The 23501-nt window shown below is 42.1% G+C and overlaps 1 protein-coding gene across 1 annotated transcript; it reads right to left on the bottom strand.

Annotated features, from left to right (window-relative positions):
• Positions 1–3164: 3164 nt before the first annotated feature.
• On the bottom strand, positions 3165–5118 carry LOC148155532 (uncharacterized). The gene is made up of 2 exons (XM_088012339.1): positions 4143–5118; positions 3165–4048 (listed from the first exon to the last, which is right to left on the bottom strand). Exons 1-2 carry the CDS (start codon positions 4825–4827, stop codon positions 3303–3305), a joined length of 1431 nt encoding a protein of 476 aa, XP_087868465.1. The 5' UTR covers positions 4828–5118; the 3' UTR covers positions 3165–3302.
• Positions 5119–23501: the final 18383 nt, after the last annotated feature.

Here is a 23501-nt window from a genome sequence, read left to right as displayed (position 1 = left end):
GGCGAGAGGCTGGTAGATGTAGGCCAGCTACTGGTGACTGGGGCAATAAAGGTTTAGCGCTGGTAGATGTAGGCCAGCTACTGGAGACTGGGGCAATAAAGGTTTAGCGCTGGTAGATGTAGGCCAGCTACTGGTGACTGGGGCAATAAAGGTTTAGCGCTGGTAGATGTAGGCCAGCTACTGGTGGCTGGGGCAAAAAAGGTTTAGCGCTGGTAGATGTAGGCCAGCTACTGGTGACTGGGGCAAAAAAGGTTTAGCGCTGGTAGATGTAGGCCAGCTACTGGTGACTGGGGCGATGAAGGTTTAGCGCTGGTAGATGAAGGCCAGCTACTTGTGACTGGGGTGAAAGGTGAGGTGCCGGAAGAGGGAGCTGATGGGGCATGAAGCTAATTAGCTAAGGGAGAAGGTAGAGGAGGGCCTGGGGTAGAGATGGGTGGAGCTAGGCGCGATGTGGGAGGGTTTTAACAGAGAAGCGTTACCTGGGTCGGGCTGCACGGGGATGGGGAAAGAGGGGTGGGATAGAGGAAAAAGAAAGTTAGGACGTTACTAGGGCTAAAAGCTACGATGGGACCAACTCACGGTAGACGGTAGAGGATGAAGAGGGATGGAGATGAGTGAAGATGAGGCCTAAAAGGGGAGAAAAGGACAAGGAGAAAAAGGGGGGACGAGGGGGATGCTTAGAGGATGGGTAACGAAGGCCAGGATGACCAACCACCACCAGCGAATGCGCAGTGCTTACCTAGGCACTGAGAGAACGTTGGGCTGCGAGTACAGAGGTGACGTCTGGGCGGATGTACGCTGAGAACGCTGAGGACGACCATCGTCCGAGCTGCTGAAGGGTCGTGGCGGGGATGTTCTGAGCGGCTGCAGACGTGGCGGCCCCTATTCTAAAGGAGTGGCCCGAGAACTGATTGGGCGGGAGGTTGCATGAAGCCAGGAGCTCCCTCAGGTGGTTAACGAACCAGGAGGCGGACATGGGGTGGCCCTCGGGAGTGATGAACAGGGGCCCGGAAGGGGGAGTTAACTTGTGACGTAGGAGCGCAAACTTGAACATGGCGCGGAAGGGGCAGAAGGGGCCGTACGTGCGAGCCACGGCGATGGTGCACGCGCCCCTGGACTTGGAATGTTTGAGAGACAGGCTGTAGAAGTCGGGGTGGAACTTGAGGTCCGAGACCGCTAGATCTCGGGAGGGGACGAAAGAATAATCTGGAGTGGAGAACTCGCCCAGGCGGAGGAGGCCGTAAAAAGCCAAAAGAAACGAGGTTGAGAGGAGAGATTTCAGATAGGGGGAGTAGGGTTTTAGCTGGAGGGCGATGAGCAGGTCTTTGAGGATGGGGAGAGTGATGGGTAGACGCCTATCAGGGAGGGTGGGATGCCGTTTAGATATGCCCTTCAGAAAAAGTTTCACGGCGTGGTTGGAAAAAAGGCTTAGCGAAGGGAGGGGCTGGTGAAGCTGCGAGAAGAAGTTGACGCCGGCCAGGAGGCTGCGAATGTAAGAAGGCTTAAAACGAGAGTGCTCGAGGCAGAAAGTAGCGAAGGCCAGGACGGTGTTGATGGAGATGGGTAACGGGGGAACACGGTGAAAGGAGCAGAATTTAGTGAATTTGGACCAAGCGTAAGAGTAGGATTTAAGCGTGGAGGGGGCCAAGCCGTTCTTGATGTGAAATTTGGCTGACTGCAGCAGGGGGAAGAGGGAGGCGGGAACTAGTCCAGGCGGAGGCTCCCGAGAGAGGGCACCGGAGTTGGAAAGGGGCTGGCTGACGGGCAGAGTTGACGGAAAGTCTGGAAACGAAGGCGAGACAGAGCGTCAGCGATAGCATTAGCGTGGCCCGGGACATGACGCGCGGAGATGATAAAATTATGGATCACGGATTGCCATGTAATACGGCGTAGGAAAGGCATGATAGAACTGGAGGAGGAGCGACCTTTATTGATGGCCTCCACGACAGCGGTGTTATCGCAGAAAACGACGATACGTTTGCGAACCCATAAATGTCCCCAGACGCAGCAAGCAGCAGCGATGGGAATGATTTCATAAAAAGCCGAGGATTCGGAGCGAGGAAAAAGGGGGGGCCATTTCACAGCGAACCATCTGTCCTGGAAAAAACCGCCGAAGCCCGCCGAAGGCGCCGCGTCTGTGAAGAACTGCATAGCGTCGGCGGGGGAGAAGACGTCCTCGTAAAAAAAAGAGATGCCGTTCCAGCGGTCTAGCAGTTCGGACCAGAAGGAGAGATCGGAGCGGCAGCCGTTGTCCAGAGAGACCTGATCGAGCAGGTGAGGAACCGAATTAGCGAGATCGAGAAGCCGGGAGATAAAGGAGCGCCCTTGCGGAATAATGCGCATGGCGAAGTTGAGGTGCCCGAGCAGCGAGAGAAGGTCGCGTTTGGACAGGACGGAGGATGAAAGATGACTGCGGGAGATCTGACGAATGCGGGCCAATTTGTCCTCGGGCAGGGAAGCTAACATCTGATCGGAATCGAGGTTAATGCCGAGAAATTCGAGCTTAGTGGATGGGCCGAGAGTTTTCTCGCGGGAGAGAGGAACGCCGACGCGGAGGAAGAGGTCTTTCAAGGTTTGCAGCGAGGTGGGGGGGGAAGAGGGGGAATCGATGAGCAGAAAATCATCGAGGAGATGGAGCACGGAGGGGAGTCTAGAGACGTTAAGGAGAATCCAGCAGAGAGCTTCGGACAGCGTGTTGAATAGGTGGGGACTGCTCCTGCAACCAAACGTGAGGCGCACGAAGAAATAATATTTGCCTTCCCATCGGGCTCCCAGCAGATGCCACTGGGACGGATGCACGGGCATGATCTTAAAAGCGTCTGTGATGTCGGCTTTGGCGAGCCAGGCGCGCCGCCCGGCCGTTTTAATGAGCGAGATAGCGTGATCGACGGAAGCGTAAAAAAGAGAAAACGGCGGTTTTGGGATGAGACTGTTAATGCTAGCGTGGGGACCTGAGTGGGGAGCAGACAGGTCCAAGATCAGCCGTTTTTTCCCCGAATATTTGCGAGTAGCGACTCCGAGGGGATTAACGCGATAGCGGGGAAAAGGGGGGGATCTAAAGGGACCGATAGCGTAGCCTTTGGACACCTCCTTTTGGAGGAGCGAAGAAACGACTGCCGGTTCTTGGAGCGCGGATTGAAGGTTAGGGATAGAGAGGGAAGGGAAGGGGGACTGAGGGGCGCCGATCAGAAAGCCCTGAGAAAGACCGGAGATTAGAAAATTAACGAAGGTGCGATCGGGGTGGAACTGAAGAAGAGACGCTAGTACTGAGACGTGTATGGGAGTAGAGAGGTGCCGAGAAACTAAAGCTTGGAATCTCGACGGTTTTTCATTGGAAACGGGCGGCGGGGGCAGACTGACTTGGGGTGGGCTTCGGCGCAGAGGCTGCATACATGGAGAAAAGCACAGGCGGGAAATGAGCAGACGCTTTCGTTGAAATTATTGCAAATCGGCGTTCGGTTGAATACCTGGACTGTCCTGCCGTGGCGATCTGTCGGGAGAAGGGGAGGAATAGAATGCGAAGGAGCGGCGGTGGAGCGGTTGGCTTTAAAGGGGAGAGACGGACAAAAGGAGCTCTGGTGCCCAGAGGAACCGCAAAGATTACAGGTGACTGCGTGGGTAAGCATGATGAGGATTTCCGTGTCTAAAATAGACCAGTCTAGGCGCTGACCAGAGCGGGAAAGGACTGCGGCTGCTTTGGAAGCGAAGGCTTTGTGGTATTGATAAAACAGCGACCTGCCATATTGGATGTGGAGATCAGCAATAATAGCGAGGTAGGCATCTAATTCGACTCGACGGTCGGGGTAGACAGAACAAATGACGTCTCTATAGATGCTGAAAGCGGCTACGAATTGGCCCATAGAGAGGTCCTTGGAGAGACGGGGGTCGGACGTTTTGAGAATAGCCGTGAACTGTTCGGAAGAAGCGACGTGCTGGTCGACTTCGGGGGAAGGCAGAATGATAGAAGCCAGATTTATGAGCTGGCCCTGGAGTATTTTGGAGCGAAGCCGGGGAGATATGTTGGCATAGACTGGCGTATAAGACGAGCCTGGAAGATGGAGAGTGTGGGGGGGGGTGAGGGGGGGACGACTCAGTGGATTTAAAGAGTGAGCGAGAAGGGGAAAGAGGAGAGATAGACTTACCAGTAGGCGGCGCCGGATGGGCGTTGGCGAGGGTGAACGCCGAGGTGGGAGGAAGGGGGGCGGGTTGAGGGGGGGCGAAAGTGCCGATGGCGGGGGTGGAGGCCGTGGCGGCGAAGCCGGCAGTGGTCTGGAGCAGTAGAGCGGAGAGCGAGGTAATGGAACGCTGAAGGGAGTCCATGGAGGCGGCGAACGAGTCGGTGAGTAGGTGCGGCTGGGCCGAGGAGGGGGTGGGGGGTGGGGGGTGGAAATGGAGGTCCGAAGAGGGACCGGGCCTTCCCTGGTTGAGGTCCGGGGTATGAAGAGCAGAGTCCTGAGTCGGGCGAGGAGAAGGGCCTTGGGCGCGCTGAGCCGGTGGGGAGGAGGCTGGGCGTCCTCTGCGACGTTTGGCCGGTGGATCGGCGGACTTGCAGGTTCGCTTCCTGCTGGTTGGGGGTGGCGAGGGGGAACGAGCGAAAGGGTGGGGAGAGGAGTCCCTGGAAGGCAGAAGGGCGGCGAGAGAAGCGATCTGGGAGGACCGGAGGCCCGGGGTGGGCGTGACCCCTCTCGACCTGAGGGCTGAAGCAGGAGACGGGGGATCCGGGCGGGTAGCCAGGCGAGCGCTACGGCGCGCGGGGGGGAAGGACGGAGGGACGGGGTCTTGCAGGGAGGTAGCTGGAGAGCCGGGAACGAAGTCGGAGTCGGACATGAAGAAATGCGTGCCAGGACGATCGAGGCAAAAAGCGGTTGATCGGGGCTGGTAAGCGGAGGAGGCTTGGAGTGAAGGTCCTTTTGAACCTGAGCCTGGACGATGATTGGCTGGAGTGAGGCTTGGACCTGCGTTGATAGGTCCGGGTGCGGAGAGGGAGGCACTGATAGCAGGGCCAGGTGCGTCAAAAGAGTCTTCCAGCCTGAACTTCAGTCAAGACTCCATAATCACTTCTAAGATTTTGTGCTTTTGCAACATACTGGACTAAGATTGCAACATTTGTTACATTTTCAGCTAGTGCAGTTTGCTTTAGCACTTCATTAAGTCAAACAACCTCCCTGTCCCCCCACTTGTGGTGACGCTGCACCAAAAACACTGAAGGAAGAGATACAAACACTTCTTAAGCGGACACTGAGAACAACTTCCTTCTTTGTGAAGAAAAATGGAGAGGTGTTAGCTGTTGTAGGATTTCTTTGTCTTTGGTAAAAGACCACTTAGACTCCCTGGTTTGTTTTGATTGTATTTACCCAGAATGCCCTGAGCTGTAGTCCACTTCCTGATTTTGGAGCAACTGAACCGCACCAAAGTTCACTTTTGTTGAAGTGAAATAAAGTTCACTTCAACTGCCAAAAACCTGAGTCCTAGTTTTTAGCATGTCTAGAGTTGCTTTTTTAGTTTGCATTAGAGTTCAATCGTGCATTCACACCTTCCCAAACGAACCAGACTTTCTAGGCAAAGGAGCAAGATTGCAATTAACGCAGACTAAATAGGGCTGGTGTGAATGTACCCTAAAGTTTAAACAAGAAGCAACAGTTTAATGTCTTTTGAGGCCATCAGTGGCTGGAAAGAGGCTGTTAAAATGCTCATGGACTTATAACAAATCTAAACATTTAACTGCACTTAAACCATCTGATACTTAAATGAGCTCTGCAATAGTTGTCTTTCAAAAACTTCCTCCAATAAAATGACCAGATACTTTCAGCAACCCAATGTAATCATATAATGCAACCTTATAACTGAATGTAGTTGCAACTTGATTATCGGTTTCTTGTAAAAACAAATGAATACCGACCTTCCCAACTCATATTGTTTAGCCATTTAGAGTGGAATTAAAGCTTTTGAGGCAGCAGAGGGGAAGCAGCAGTCAAATGCAACACACACCAATGTTAAACCAAAGACAGTCAAAGTGTAAATTAGTCTGCTAATTGCCACAGTTTAGCATTTTTTACATTTGGCAGACACACAGGATTCTTCCTAATTGGAATTTTATGTTTCACTGACTTAATGAAACAAACTAATGGCTAAAAATCAGGCAGAGGATCATAATTCATGTACACAAAGCCAAATAAGTTTGAAATGTTTCTTTTTTTTGACAAATCATTTTTATAAGACATCAGTAGCACATAACTTTATATTTTAAAAACTCCAAAATGTCCGCTCTAATCCCCGGGATAGTTCTGACTGCAGTTGCATAACATATCTTTTTTTGTAATTTTTGTCATTTAAAGCCACTTAAAAAGCCATAAATTAAATTGGATTTCCAGTTTATATTAAGCATATGTCAAAATAAGAAAATAACACTTTTTTTTTGTTTTCTCCATCAGACTGAAATAAAGTGCATATAGCAAGTCATCTGTTGTCTTACAGTCACAATTACTGAAATAGATTCTGGCTGAAAATTTTAGAAACTATTTTTGCTCTGTTTGAAAACCTCATCTTGTTCTCTTAAACCAAACGATTTAATAGATTATTAAACAGTTTTCTCAAACCTTATGTAAAACAACTATGTCATTTAGCACGTAAAGGGCATTGCATTTGCAACAGTGTCTAATTTTGTTTAAATAACCTTGAAGCAGATGGTACATAATATAATTTTTAAGGAAAGTATGGAAAATTAAGGCCAAGAACCGAGACTTGATTGGTCGCTGCAGCTTTCCATCTGCCTTTGAAGATGCAACCTATTTAGCCAGAGGTCAGACATCTGACCATTTGACAGATTAGAAAACAGCTTAACACTACAAACACAACTGAGCCAACTTCTATACAGTCAGACCTTTCATTACACATAGAACTGCAAAACATTGAATGGACCAAAATATCAAAGAGACTTATCAAAATGGAGAGAAAAAAGACATTAGAAAGAATTGATAAAGTTTCAGAGCTATTATTTTCAGAACATTAAACAAGGTTTCAGATGAGGTTATCATGTTTAAAGTACATTTATGTTGCTGTCAAGAAACACAGACAAGCATTTGGACAAACTGTTAGACTAGCTGTGGAAATAGTTGTGTTAGCTTTGGCTAGCTGAGTGACTAGCTCCGAAATAACGGCACTCAGATTAGCTTTTTTCTGCTGGCTCAACTTCGTGTAGTGGTCAGAGTCAGAGTCACATAAAAGTTCGTACTCACATGCATGAGGCATGTAAAAATCTAAACTTTTAGCTTGACTATTAATACTTTCTCAACTTTCTCAAATGTACCTATTGACCAAAACAATGTAAAGGTAAAAAACAAACAAACAAACAAACAAAAAAATAAAAAATTGAAAACATTTTTAATTTTATCATTGGGAAAAGACCAAAACTTTCAGGACATTTTTAGTCAATTGGAAGGCATGTTGCAATTTCTATGAATATTTTAGTGAAATGCTGCAGCTAAAAAAAAAAAAAAAAAAAATCTGAGCTTCTCATCAGGTATTAGTATTGTAGAACTAGTGTGTGTCAAGTTTTTCACTGCACTACCAAACATCAGTGCTTGTTAGTCACTGAAAAGCTTGTTTTCCTATGATGAGTCCTGGCATTTAGCATGTACACTGAGAGATATTTCCCAGCTTGCTGCCTGTTAGAATAACTGTGAAACATTAGCTGCTAGTTTCTCTTCTGTCAGGATGGATTTGGCATTGGAAAGTTGGCAGTAAAGCAGAAGCAGCATCATCGTGGACCAAACTGAAGCTCTGCTTCTCACTTCAATTTACAGACAAAAATCTATCTGAAAAATACATGCATCTCAAACTTTTACAGTCTCTTTAATGTCTTGGATATACCAAATATGTTATTATTCAAAACGCTTCACTTTTTTCACATTTTGTTACAGCGTTATTCCAGATATTATTAAATTAATCTCAAAATTGTACTCTAGTATTAGGACCATACTAAAGAAAAATAAATGCAGAAAATAAAGTCAAAATAATGAAAATAAGGTTGTACTTGGATGACAAAGTCCTCAAATTAGGAGAGTAAAGTCGTATTACGAGAATAAAGTAGTAATAAACGAGAATAAGTGTAATATAAATCATACAAGTCATAATAATATGACTTTATTCTTGTAATACAACTATTCCCATATTATTTTGACATTATTCTCATAATATTATGACTGTATTCTCTTAATTTTCTTCTGTATTAATTTATTAGTGTGACGCTGATTCTCCACAAATACCTCATTATTATGAATATCAACATTTAGATGTTTCTACAGGTTAGATGGAGTCCAGCTGTGGTGAATACAGTTGATTGGACCTGATTTGATAAGGCACACCTGTCTTTGTCAGGTCCAGGGCAGGTCAGAGGTCAAACACCAAGCATAAAATCAAATTCCCTCAAAACTTTCTTGAACCTTGTCTTAATAGGGAATTTGTTTTCATAATGTTAGGGAGATTAATATTTGGAGGAAAGCTGTAATATTATAAAATGCTGAAATAGTGAAATCCTGTGAACACTTCCAGATTGTCTGTCTGCAGTTCACAAAAAGTGCAAAGTAAGGATTTTCTCAGTTATATATTCCACAAGAGGCTGTTTATTATAAAACAGTAAAAGATCTAAGAGGTAATAATTAAGAGAAAATTGAGAGTGGAGAGACACCAGAGAGAAATCGAAGGCAAAAGCTTCAGAAGTGGGTTCGCTGTGGGCGAAGTGTGTGATGTACCAGTAAAAGATGATGACGAATGTTTCATGTCAGCTGCTTACAGCTATGTTCCTTCCACCAACACATCTGGCAAGCTCATCAGTTGTTGCTTTCTGTTGGTTTTTAGCATTAAAGAAACTCTGGCGTGTGAAATTCTAATATATTGTCACGTCCCTACCAAATATCAGCTTCATTGCTGACAATTCTTTTAAAATACATGCAACTGAAGCATGTTTTTTTAGTTCACACTTCAAGTAGGTTAGATTTTCTATGCACATTTAATTAGTAATTTGTGGCTCCTTGTTTTCTTCCTGCATAAATATGACAAGTAACAGCGGCTTATTTATCTGTGCCACGCTTCAAAATGGAAGACACAAGGTTACACGGGATACAAGTAAGGCAGAAGTTTATCTTCATTAAAACACGTAACGGGTACAAGGAAAATTGTCACTCACTGAAACTTTACCATGCGAGTATCTGCAGTCAGAGCAATATTTATAAAAGTTTAAAGGGGTAGCAATACGTAAGATGACTGACCTTTACATCATGTTATAATGTTATTCCCTCATCAAAAATATAACTAGAGTGTTGTCTTGATCCTTTCATGCTTGTTTATGAAATTATTTAATCTCCCATGGCAACCGTTCAGCCATTCAGCTCCAAACTCCTGGGTTGACCTAGCACCACCTTCTACATGCAGCTAACAATCTAGAAAAGCTAACCATCTGGTTTGGTAAAACATCTGAATAATAACTAAGGACAATAATTTTAAATGCAGGAAAGTGAAAATGTACACATTCCCACCGCTCAACTTTCAGTTAGGAGTCGGCTGTCTGAGGGTGTCAGCGGCAGCTGTCCAGTCAGTAGCACAACAGAAGATTATAATATACTGAGATGAACCAGTTTGAGGTGAAAAGACTGAGGCAGATATTTGAGGTCTAGAAATAAAACCCTAATCCTGCACTGAAAAGAAAACTTCTATTTCATTTTGACTATGTTGCACCTTTGCCAAAAGGATAAATAAAAACAAAAAGTAATGATACTGATTTTGCCCAAACAAATGCAGCTGGCCTAGAGTTATTCCCCTGATTAAGCTGAATTATTCATACATCCTCTACATGCCAGCCTTCATTCTTATAGCACACACCACTGCAGCAGAATCCCCCATCCTGTTTCCTTTTTTTGGACGATTGTGATGAAGTCCTCGCCAGCACCACCTTCATCATCTTCAGCTTCATTGCCGGTTCTGATTAGCTGCCTAATGGTTTCACACGTCATTATGTTCAATCATTGCGGGAGTCCCCATCATCCTGACTGCATCCTGCGGCCACAGCTCGGGCTGAGGAGGGTGAAACTCTGCCCGGCTGTGCTGAAATGAAGGCTCTGCCAGCAAGCCGAGCCCAGACTGATGCTGGCCTTTGCTGGATTTGTTTGCAATACTATTACCTTTGAAACAGCAGGTGGAAAGAGCAATGAGGAAAAAATAGATATTCCATGTTCCACAACTTGTAAAATGAAATTCACTGTAATGCAGCACTTTTCAAACATCACAACCTGGATTATTGCCAAGAGCAGTGGTGGCCACTGCTCTTGGCAATAACCCTAACCCTAACCCTATGAAACTAATCATAAACATCAGTTCTGCTAACGCTAACAGTATTTAGCAGAAGCTAATATCAAAGCACTAACTGAAGTTTAAATTATATCTGCCCTAAAAAGACTACAGTAATCAAGCAATTTAAACATTGACATTATAACTGACATTTTATGTAAAGCCCCTTGATGTTGACTTTATGTTTATATCTTGTTCTCAACTGTCCATGTTTTGTTTTATTCCTGTAAGTTTCTAGTTTGAAATAAAGTTTTGGAGCATGGTATGGGAAGGAAGAGAAGGTGATTAAGGGAAACAGAACGACTGATCAACTTTTCTTTCCCCTCTTCTAAACAAGAGTATGAATGTAATCGTCTTGCTACTTAAATTCTTAACAGTCAATAACCAAAACTTCAACAAGGATGTTGAACTTTATGAAACTGGTGCTTCTGAATCTGTCTGGAAAAAGTCGACTGAGTGCGCTAAACGTTTTAATCTTTAATTAAAGTGCCTAAATGAAAAATTAGCTCCACTAATAGTACATTGTAAATGTCCTCACTACCAAATATGCCACAGTCAACCAGTAGAGCACAAAGTGGAAACAACTGGAAACCAGTGAGGTCAGTGGATGCTGAGGTGCTGAGCTGGGCTTGATTCAGGTCTCCAACTTTCTACAGAATCAATAGCTATAGAACTTTAACATTCATGTGGTCTTCAGGTTAGCTCAAGAACAAAGCATAGAGTTACTTTTTCAAGTTTAGGATTGTTGGACATCACAAGTAGATGAGTTCTCCCCTCCAGTCTGAAGTTTTTTCTCAGGATGAGGCAGTTTTATGGTGATGTTTCATCAGCCTTGTGAGATCAACTGCAGCAGAAGGTGCTTCAGCTGAGCAGCCCATGTGAGCAGGACAGAAATGCATGAAATTATCCAGTCATGTGGGGAGCTGACTGGACTGTCAAGAAGCAAAAAGAAAGCAAAACTCAAAGACAACTCCGTATTACCTTTTTCTTTTCAATTTGGTCTCACATTTCTGTAAAAAAAAAGAAAAGAAAAAATGAAAAGAGTAATTCAGATTTTGCTTTGAATGATTAACTTAAATCAACCCATCTTGTGTGATATAAAACAAAGGTAATATTAAAGCGCGTGTTTCCTCTCTCTCAAGATTAAAATCTTTGAGAAATCCATGTGTCAAGGTTTTTCCCCCTCCACCTGGCTTCCTGTGCCAGAGAAGTGTCTTTGTTTGACTGAGAGTGGTAGCCTTGTATCGAGGCTTCGCGCTGCACCATCCTTCAGATCTCAATTTTCAAGATTTGTGAGCCAGAAAGTGAAAGAGGGAGAGAGAAGATAATCAGAATGAGGGAGGCAGTGAGACAGAGAGGCAGACACAGAAGATGAAGTGACTATTGTAATTATATTAGGATGTGTGTGTAGAGCAGAATTTTCTTAGTGGTAATTTCTAAGATGTCAGATGAAGGAAGGAGATAAAGCCTTCTCAAACTGAAGCAAAATGACAATTTAACTTCAAATTACTGTTTTAATTATATTTTAATAAAAATACATAGCTTGACTTCAAGCTTTCAGGCAGGTTGAAATGAAATATTCAAGTTTGATTAGAGCTGATATTATTAATCCAATAACTCAGTATCTTGCTCACAGTACTGTACATTTTTAACATCAGAAGTTAACCCAAGTCAACACAGAATGGAGTCGTGACACAGGAGTTTTATTGCAATGAAGATAAAAAAAAACCAACATAAGGAGGAGAATCCTGGCCAAGATTGGCAGCTAACACATCACACTAGGCTAGCAAAAAGTGAACCCAACTTTCCAAAAGTGCATGAGGCCCTTCTGCTGCTTTTGTACGGTTGTATAACGGTGCATCTCTTTGCAGTCATTTTCACATGTGAAAAACAGCAACTTATTTGTATTTAAAGCGACAAGAGGCCCTAAAACAGCTCTTCTGAAAGGAGCTAAAAATAGGGAGAACTGAACAGTTTATAATTTCATTATCTAAGAATGATTTTGTTTAAAAATGTAATGAACATGTTTTGTATAGCACATATATACATATCTTAACTGGTCAAGCTCAGGATAGTGTTAATTTTAATCAGAAGAAGAAGAATTAAAATCTTTTGGCTCGTTTTATTCTCTCTTCTGCCCGGATTCCTTGATGCTGTCACTCTATCAGCTGAATCATAAAGACAAAGACAAACGTTTTCCCAAGTCCAAACATAACAACATTTATTAGACAAACAACTAATGAAACTGACAAAACACAATAAAATCACAAACCGGCATCCAATTCAATATTTACCTCACTCCACAGACATCCACACACCAAGACAAACTTACGGGGAACCATTTCACTGACGCACCGTTCCCTGGAGACAGCATCACGGGTAACCCCGGAGCGATGTGAAGTTAAGGTTCCGGGTCCTATACTTTTAAAGGGAGGGTGTGTTTCCCTTCTCTGCTGTATTCAAATTTAGGGGAGTGTCCTTAGCTAAGTTCATTTAAATCTAGTTGACTATGTTCCAGTAAAAACCTGTTTTTAAGATCAAAGAAGTGTTATTTTCTTTTGAATGAAGACAGATGTTTTTTATGACCCTGTCCTGAGAGGAAGCTCTACTCTGTTGACCGGACCAGATTGTTTTACACCATCTGTTAAATCTTATCAAAGTGGTCAAAAGGTTAAACTCACACACAGAGCCATGACCCCCTGTGAATGCCTGCTCAGTCCACAGAGAAACTAGCTGTGTTCTAAAATATAGAGAACTGCATGCTAAGTTATTTTAATTCAACTTAGTGTAATATGTTTCAATAGAACTATCCTACTTAAGAGATTACGCTAATTGAACCATGGATATAATTTGGAGTGAATTTTCTTATTTAAAACACTATTAATTTTATCTAATATTGAACATATGGTTAGGTTTTTACAACTAGCATATTTTAAATTTAACAATAGGTATGTTTCATTCACTTACACGACCATAAACACCACCATCCAATACAAAAAAAAAAGAAAAAGAAAAAAAAACTGTCGGCAATTACCCATGAAGATAAACTAGGCATTTAAAAACAGTATTTTTAAAATTGTATCAGGTGGGAAAATAACTCAGAAGTGAATAAACTATTAAAATGACAAAGTAAACTTGAACTTTAGAGAACAGAATGTGATTATGGCATTTTCTCTTACAGTTGTAGCTGGTGTTTATATCTCTCTCTAATCACCATGCTGCTTCATTGGCTCTCTGAGGCCTATTCTTTCAGAGGTGCATCTGTTTAATAATATAAGACACAAATAATGGTGCCCGCTCAGTTTTTAGATTGTCTCTGCATAAACTGCTTTTGCCTTGTAAAATATATTATTTCAATGCTTTTCTCCACTGTGACCTGCAGTTGTAGCTGGAAGAAGTCAAGTCAGTCGTGTTTTTCTTTGGGCATTGCTTCATGCAGACATTGTTGTTTGTCTGTGTCCATGTATTTCAGTGGGGGCCATTGCCTCAGGCTGTGGTGGAAGGTTAGAGGTTAGATGAAGCTGGCTTTTTAAACCCCCAGGATCAACTCTCCAATAACAGCCTCACCGGTTGTCTGTTCGGCTCACTTGTCCAGCCCAGACGGTGCCAAGCTCAGGGATCACTGGGCTTGGCACAGAATTTTACACAAATATGGAGCACACATCCCTGAAGCTACAGCTGCATACTACACCCCTGAGTGACACCTCAGAGGGATCCAAGCATGGCCAACACACTCCAGCCAACATGGACCTTAGAAGAGAAAGGACATCGAGCGCTGACTTAGAGAACACTATAGTACTAGATCGAAAAAGAGGATTAAACAGAGTTGTAAACCATTTTTAACCTATTGAAAGTAGTTGGTTATGTTTTATGTATTGACATAACGGGTTAACAGAGACATACTTGGGATTGTTTGATTTCAATGTCGTGGTCATGACTCAGATCTGTCACAATAAATTTTGCTGGATTATAAACTCTGAGAAATGATTGTGATACATGATAATAATGTTGTTTTGAGACTATTTTCAAGCGACATATTGATAGTGGCAGAATAACACAAGTTCATCCTCTCAAGGACCAATATACTTTATTTTTGTAGAGAACACTTAGCAATGTCCAAATGAAACCAAAGACAAGATCCATGAAAAAGGTATATTTACTGTCTGAATTATAAAAATATGAAGTTATAAGAGATTTTAAAGGAGGTCTCAAGAGGGGGTATTTGTGGGACAAATTCCCGGAAATACTATGGATCCACTGTAATGAGTTTAATCGCCATGTGGACTATTAGTCTTAAGGCAGTTTGAAATGCAAAGTCCCATGGCAAGTGTTTGGCTCCAGGTGTTTTCAAATCAAATCTATGTTGGGCTGCAGTTGCCACTAAATACAACTTGTATTAACTAGTATTTTGTTCAGTGATATTGTAGTTATTGTTAGATATTCATGTTGTTTGACACTGTGGTTTCTTAGTTGTGTTTTTTCTCTTTCTGCAGGTGTAGAAGCAGACTGTCCCTCTCTCTTCACTCATATTCTTCTTTCCATTGTTTTTGTAGTCACTACATGTATAATATCCCTCAGAGCATGACATTCTGCTCTGTCATATGATTCTCACATGTTTTTATTTTACTCTGATTACATGTAGGAAAAAAAAACCTCTGGAAACAAGGTGAAAAAGACTCAAAATGGAACAAACTTAATGATTTCTACCCCGCTAAAGATACATTTTCTCAGATATTTGAGCAGAAAAGCCCCTTTTCCCCTTAAGCTGCCTCAAAAATCAAAGTTTCTGCCCATCTAGAACAACATTTTCTGCAGACGGGTTCAAAGAGTTGGTTTTGGTATACAAAAAAGATTAACCACTATAACAGAAATTGAGATCCAGAGCTTTGGCAGCAAATGAAGAGACAAACTTGTTACAGAGCTATGGATTTAGTGTCTTATCAAATTGTTATAAAAGTTCAAGAATAAAGTTCTAACTTTGTAAGGCCAAAAACTATTTACTTTACTTGATAATCAGGATTGAGTGCAGGAGGTAGTTTCCCTTTGCCAGCATAAGAATGATTTGTTTGAGAATACTCTTGGGACTCCAAAAAAAGCTGAGAAGAAGAATGGCAGACAAGCTTGGAAAGTCTGAAATCTTTTTTTTTCTTTTTTAAAAAATAGAAAATCAAGATGTATTGTTAGGATTTTGTGGCATTTGTGGGATTACGATATTCAGCAAAGGTCTCAGGGTTGGGATTTCTTGAATAAGGGTGTATTTCACATCACTAAACTTCCACTGAAGGTGTAGTTGATATATTTTCATTAAAGCCCAGCATAAAATTAAAAACCTTTGTGCTTCATCTTCTCTGTATTAAACTGATGGGGGGAAAAATCTTAGTTTCAAAGCTGTGCTCGTACTTTTATACCAACAGACTGAAAAAGTGGCCGACAAAAGCCATAGGAGGAAAAACTAACTCAACCCCCCTTCTCTGACCTCCGTATGAGGAGCTGACACTCTGCTCCACCCCACTGGGAGCAGCTGGAGGGCATTTCTAACAACCTAACCATCTGAGGATTGAGAGCAGAGGACTATTACATGCTGGCACCACCAGCAAGATTTCTGACCTTCGCTTTGAGTACTTTACAGTCTCAGAAGCCTGGCTGGAGAGGGGAAAATCACTGAGGACTCAGTGAACAAAAGGATATATGACAGAGGAGCAAATTGAAAATACAGGGAATACACAGTTCTGGTCAGAGATGCTTCTTTTCTAGATTCATGCACATGTAATAATTCTAAAAAAAAAAAAAAAAAAAAAAAAAAAAGTTAATCCATATATGCAACATAAATTTTCTTAGTAAAACACTTCAGAGTAGAGGTGTATAGGTGGTCGTCATGTAGGAAAGTGACTCAGTAATCACTAAGTAACAAAAACAGACATATAAAGGTTGTCAAATTCAAGACTTTCCCACACTTTTCACAACTTAAATGATCCTTAGAAATTCCACTGTGATGCTACCACTATCAATGCTTAATTACTTCCACTAGCAATTAAGCAAATCTATTGGTGATATAAAGAGAAACAGTAATGAGCGTTATCCACCGGCTGCTGTATTCACTGTGTATGACCCAGCGCCTCCACAGGTGAGGCCCAGCTTTGCACTGCCTCACCCAACTCACCTTCTATGTATTTGAGTCAAGGGGACAAATTGATTTCCTCCTATTATTTGTTTAGTTCTCATGTAGCCATTTTTACTTGTCAGGATTACACGAGGCACTGCCTCACGTCAAAAAGAGTCTTGCCCACTTTTTACTAAACTGTCACAAATTACTGTCAAACCACTTCCGGTCTTACTGAAACCTAATTTTGATCTGTACTCCACACATACCAAAGATAAAGTAGGACGTACTTTGCACCCATGTTGTGTTAAACTGTGTCCGATTCGCTTATCGGGGCTGAGGTGGAGGCTCAGGATGGACTTCCAATCTGTGGAAGTCCGTCCTGTAGCCAGCGGGTTGCCAGTTTGGCTCAGTCGTGTCCTTGGGCAAGACTAGGGCAGTTTCCCTTCTGTTCGTCTGCCCCAGGTCAGCGGTGACTACAATGTAGTGTGAATCAGTGTGTGAATGTGTGTGTGACTGAAGGGAGAGTAATGTGCTTTGGGGTGATAGATAAAGCACTATTCAGGTACAGGCAATTTACAATTACTTTGTTTTGGATCTATATTAAGAGTTTAAGTACTGGGAGGAGTAATTACTGGATGTTAAACAGATAAGTGATTACCATAATAATTGACTACAGCTGTGGGGTGTTACGTTTACTCCCCCTGAACAGGCTTCTTTTAACCCAACTGGAGAAAATTCTAGTTAATGTTAACCATGGAACAGTTTGATGTTAAACACCATGCGTTTGGCCCTGCAGATGGAGTCACCTGAACAATTTAGAACTTTTTTCTTCTTCTTTCAGCAAGGAAATACAAGTACTGCTTTCTTGGCAACTAATAAACCCAAGAAATAAACTAGTACTGTCTATAGATGGTGAACCATACATTCATTCTTGCCATTACCCATAAGAAAAACCTCTATGAATATTACATCTGCACTAGGCTGGTTCCATTGCCTCGTCGCTGACAGATGCATTAACTTTTACAGTCAAATAAGAGTTACTGTAGGTAGGGAGCCTGTGGTGTTTGAAAGGAATCTCTGACAGAAATATGTAAAGGTTGGTGTCAAAGAAGGTGAGATATTAGTCCAACCTGAAGCAATCTGTGGTGCTGGGTTCAGCTTGTACTGTGCACTGCTCACTGAACTGAGAAAAGCTCTGTGGAAAAGGGCCAAAAAGGACACAAAAAGCCTTCACTGACCTTCTGGGATTAAATATACTGCGGAAAGAAGAAGCCAAAGATCTTTTTTGTGAATCAGTTAGCTAAGAAGTGATAAAAATGAAGCCTATAAGGAATAAAACTGCCAAACATGCAGCTTTACAACAGTTGGCCTAGGTAAGTAATACTCCCTCTGGTACTGGACAAGCTCAATATATAATTGGAGTGGTGAAATCAGGAGTATAACAAAGATATTTTAAAGCTAAATGTAATAAAAAGTGTCAGAATACGTAGAAAAAGTGAGCGCAAGCCTCACATTAATAAGCCAGATTTTCTTCCATTTCTAAAAATAGAAAAACAATATTTCTACATGGTCTCCAGACTTCTTTCAAATACACAGCATATCAAAGCTGGACCAGTAGAAGGCAATATTGTAGACAACAGATTCTACAGTTAAGGGTGATCTCTTATGCTTCCTTGAAGAGGTTAGGATTGGTCTATGGACTATGCTAAACATGTTCACTACATTTTTTTTAACAAGATCATTCTTAGGTATTAAGATTTTAGTCTGTTTAGTTCTGCCCATTTTGAGCTGTTTACAGAATGAGCTGCTTTGGGTCCTCTTACCACGTTAAATCCATATAAGCTGCTGCTGGCCACGCCCCCAATGCTTACACTTGCATGTGAAGATGGGTGCAGGCCGATGTACAATTCTATAACTGTACATCTTAGAAAAGCAGAAGTAGAGCATCCTCCACAACCAGCAAGAATGCAGCAAGTGTTTTCTGTCACACACACACACAAAAAAAAAAAAAAAAAAAAAAAAAAAAAAAAAATATATATATATATATATATATATATATATATATATATATATATATATATATATATATATATATATATATATATAAAATTCCCTTCTCACCCTCCGCGGGTGGTCTCTCTTTCATCCTCTGAGCTCGGGTCCTCTACCAGAGGCCTGGGAGCTTGAGGGTTCCTCCAGTATCTTGGCTGTGCCTAGAGCTGCACATTTGTGGACTGAGATGTCTGATGTTGTTCCTGGGATCTGTTTGAGCCACTGCTCCAGTTTGGGGGTGACTGCCCCGAGGGCCCCGATGACCACAGGCACCACTGTGGTCTTCACCTTCCAGGCCTTCTCCAGTTCCTCTCTGAGGCCCTGGAATTTCTCCAGTTTCTCGTGCTCCTTTTTCCTTATGTTGTGGTCACTTGGTATTGCTACATCCACCACAACGGCTTTCCTCTGTTCTTTATCCACCACCACAATGTCCGGTTGGTTCGCCATTACCATCTTGTCTGTCTGGATCTGGAAGTCCCACGGGATCTTAGCTCGGTCATTCTCCACCACCTTTGGGGGTGTTCCCCACTTTGACCTCGGGGCTTCCAGTCCATATTCGGCACAGATGTTCCTGTACACTATGCCCGCCACTTGGTTATGTCGTTCCATGTACGCTTTCCCTGCCAGCATCTTGCACCCTGCTGTTATGTGCTGGACTGTCTCAGAGGCCTCCTTGCACAACCTACACCTTGGGTCTTGTCTGATGTGGTGATCTGAGCCTCTATTGTTCTGGTGTTTAGGGCCTGTTCCTGGGCAGCCAGGATGAGGGCCTCTGTGCTGTCCTTGAGTCCAGCTTTCTCCAGCCATTGGTAGGATTTCCTGATATCAGCCACTTCAGTTATTTGTCGGTGGTACATCCCATGTAGGGGTTTGTCTTCCCATGATGGTTCCTCCAGCACCTCGTCCTCTGTTCCCCATTGTTTGAGACATTCGCTGAGCACATCGTCCATTGAGGCTTTGTCCTTGATGTATTTATGAATCTTGGATGTTTCATCCTGGACAGTGGCTCTCACACTCACTAGTCCTCTGCCTCCTTCCTTACGGCTTGTGTACAGTCTCAGGGTGCTGGATTTGGGGTGGAACCCTCCATGCATGGTTAGTAGCTTCCGAGTCTTAACGTCCGTGGCCTTTATCTCTTCCATTGGCCAGCTAATTATTCCGGCAGGGTATCTGATTACTGGTAAGGCATAGCTGTTTATTGCACGGATCTTGTTCTTGCCATTGAGCTGGCTTCTCAGGACTTGCCTTATTCGTTGGAGGTATTTGGCTGTGGCTCCTTTCCTTGTGACCTCATCGAGGTTGCCATTTGCTTGTGGTATTCCCAGGTACTTGTAGCTGTGCTCTATGTCTGCTATTGTTCCCTCTGGGAGTGAGACCCCTTCTGTGCGGACGACCTTCCCTCTCTTTGTAACCATCCGGCCACACTTCTCTAGTCCAAATGACATCCCAATGTCAGTGCTGTAGATCCTGGTGGTGTGGATCAGTGAGTCGATGTCTCGCTCGCTCTTGGCGTACAGCTTGATGTCATCCATGTAGAGGAGGTGACTGATTGTGGCCCCATTCTTGAGTCGGTATCCGTAGCCAGTCTTGTTGATGATTTGGCTAAGGGGGTTCAGGCCTATGCAGAACAGCAGTTAATGACCAAACGTCATCAACGTTTGTAAAACTGATTCAGGTGCTGGAGCAGGGATGTATCCAAGACAATGGTACTTGAGAACTGGAGTTACAGATCCCTGATTCAGAGCATCAGACTGATGATTCAGCAAGTACTGCAGTTTGATCTTTTCCACAAGAACATGCAGTACATTGACAGCTGACATCAAAATCTGAACAGTTTAACCTTCACATTAGGATTTCTTAACAAAAAACATTTATAAACTTCTTTCCTTCAAATATCTCTGGCTTTGTTTAGCAAAAGTAAATTAGTGTTAGCTGATTTCAGGTTTCCATCTCTTAAAGATGATTTAGAGTATTCAAAATGACCTTTAAAAGATGTTTTTTTTTCTCTTTACAGCTGTGTACCATTCACCGTCTCAGGTTTCTGAATGATGTTTTTCTGTTCCTTAGCAGCTCTTGAAATGGAAATGACATGTTTCCTCTACTCCAAGACCTCTTATCTACTCCACAGTCATATCAGAATTACACATTTTTTTGTCTCCTTTGAACTCTGCTGGAATATGCCATCTCCTTTTCAGTCAATTACAACAAATACACTTGTCGTACACAACAATTTAGCTCTTCAATCCGAGAGCAGAGATTAGGCCAAGACCATCATGTCATCCATTTTCCCTCTGGGTTGTTTTGTGCAACAAGGAGCACCGAAAGAAGCTCCCAAAAAAAACAAACAAACAAACAAAAAAAAAAAACATAAACCTTTAGAGCAAAGGAAAAGCAGGAAGAAAAAAGGACATGTTTTTTGACATTTTCAGATTACTTTGCCTGTGTTGATGCAAATACCATATAATTGGGCCAGGTTGTATATCTTGAATATACAACTTACAACACTCTGAATAAATAGACCGTGTCATTTTTATACTAAAGTTTTGTATTTTTTAGCCTAACTTTGACTTAAAATGTGAAATGCACATTTTGCATGTTTTTGTACTTCCGTTTGGATTTCTACTGCTTCTAAAAACAGTAGAAGCAGTAGGGCTTAAATAAACCACACAGCCATTTTTTTGGCAATAAGTTAATGTTTGGTGTACAGAAAATAACCCGTTTCAAAAACCTTCCAAATGTAATGTGACACATCAGCAGGCACTGCCTCTCACCTGGCAACCCCAGGCAAGTTCAGCCCATCACCTAGTAACCCAAGCTGAGCTCCAGCATGTTTGGTCAGCTGGTTTTACTGCTGTATGCACTGTATGATGGCTGCTGGAAAAAAGACAAGTGTTTTCTTGTTGACTTGTTGAACTTTGAGTTGGGGGCGTGGCCAGCAGCAGCTTATTTAGATTTAAAATGACAGAGGTCCTAATACAGCTTGATCTGAAGATCAAAGTAGAACAGACCAGACTAAAATCTCATTATCTAAGAATTATTTTGCACAAAAATCTAATGAACATGTTTTATATCACCCATAAACCAATCCTAACCTTTACAAGGAAGAATAATGTGTCACCTTTAATATAATTCTAGAGAAAATTCAAGTTCGTAGCCTCTCTATGCCAATAACATTCTGGAACATTTTAGTTAGGACGTTTCAAGGGGCAAGCTGCTGACATTAATGTGTTAGACAAGGAAGAGCTGGCTCACTGAAGGCCAGAAGAATCATGACCTGTCAGTGAAGGAAAAACAAATGCAGCAGGTAAAAAGCAAGAAGGGCTACATGATAAAAGCTATTGGATACACAAACAACCATAAATTGATTATAGTAATTTGAGTACTTCAGTCACGATCTGACAGGAAGACAGACTCAATTTCATAAACATGCCCACATAATCATCTGCCTAGTAAATTTAATTAGGATGCTGTCAAATAAGGTTGTGTAGATTGGTTGGCTGAAAATAATAGCCAGCTCTCAAACTTTGTTTTCTGGGACTGTTAGGGGATTAGGTTACCACAGCAACAGTTTGTCAGTTGAATGTTGGTGAAACAAACCGTAGGGTACATTCACTACTCATCTGAAGTAGCATCTGTGCATACCAAAAGAAAGGGAAATAAGTATTAGACCTGCCTTAGCGCGTACAAGAGCTATATTTTGCAACAATAATAGGATCCTCGTTTAAATATACTTTGAACTGGAATTTCAATATTCCTTCTCAAAACTTAAATTATGTCAGAAAGATAAAAAAGCCTAATGGATAAACTCAACTTTATTTTGCCATATACTCTAAAACTGGATTAGCCAATTCAGCAATATTTAACATTATTCATGCAAATGATGATTTTCAACTGCACACTTACATAGACAGCTCAACCTGACAGTTCATCAAGTAACCTTTATTGTTACATTGGAGCCGTGGTTCAGGGAACAAATTGGACTTTGGTTTTTAGGTTCTATATGTATGTTTTATAGGTATGTTGAGCTCAAAATTATTTATTTTGAATAATTTTGACAGATTTAGATGTAAAGTTATTTTCAGCTTTATTAATTTGGAAATAAATTCCATTTACATTAGATTGGCAATGTATCTGTTTCTGTTCTCAACATTTCATCAAATGAATTTCTTGCCAACATTTTCAGTGGATCCCTGGTATTTGCTGTTTGCAAATACTTAAAACTACCTATTTTAATAGTTCAAAACAGCTAATATATCTTAGTATGCATTAATCTGCACAGTGGAAACCATTTTAACTCTACAGCAGAAACTAACAGTTTTCCTAATTCAGCTGATTCAGCCAATCAGCTGAATCAGCACCTGATTGGCTGCTGATTCAGCCAATCAGCACCACGGGAACTAAATGGTGCTCATGTATTGGCTGCTTTCAAACTCCAGCCATTGCACCAAGATATTTCAGCTTCCCAAGCTGCACGCTCTTTAGAATATTTTATATATGCTTTACATAAAAAGTAAACAAAAAAAACATCCATGAAAAGGTTTGCTTACAAATAATCAGGCGCTATTGATTAATATAACAATCCCTGAATAGACAGGCTTCTACTGTATGCCCTTGTCAATCGGTAGAAAAATCTTTGACAGTAAAGAGGAAAATCTAACTTTTTTTAAGTAGTTGAACAACTTTTTAATGTTTCCACTGGTATTTTGAAAACGTATCTTTGACCCTGGAGGGGCTCCTTACCTTCATCTTAATATTTAGCTTCTCTCTATCAGATTAAGGTCCAGACTTTGGTGAGTCCTTTCCGTAATGTCAATATTGCTGAGTCTGAAGAAAATTGATGGTTAAATTGATTTAAACCTCAACTTATTAACTTTGAGTTTAACTGTACCAACTATCAACTTACAAATAAATTAACCAAACAAATTAAAAATGCAACAAATCAGAAATCTTCAATTCTTTTCTTTAAAAGGACACAAGAAAATCAAGTTCTTGTGATGGCAAGGAA

The sequence above is a fragment of the Poecilia mexicana genome, unplaced genomic scaffold (genome assembly GCF_051168715.1).
Source record: "Poecilia mexicana isolate PSO_F unplaced genomic scaffold, ASM5116871v1 scaffold_14, whole genome shotgun sequence".
Taxonomy (NCBI): Eukaryota; Metazoa; Chordata; class Actinopteri; order Cyprinodontiformes; family Poeciliidae; genus Poecilia; species Poecilia mexicana.
This window is presented reverse-complemented; position numbering and strand designations above follow the sequence as displayed.

Coding starts and splice junctions, on each gene's coding strand:
- LOC148155532 (XM_088012339.1), bottom strand. CDS start 4,827: ATGTCCGACTCCGACTTCGTTCCCGGCTCTCCAGCTACCTCCCTGCAA. Junction 4,049..4,142: donor CCATCCGGCGCCGCCTACTG/GTAAGTCTATCT, acceptor TCCATCTTCCAG/GCTCGTCTTATACGCCAGTC.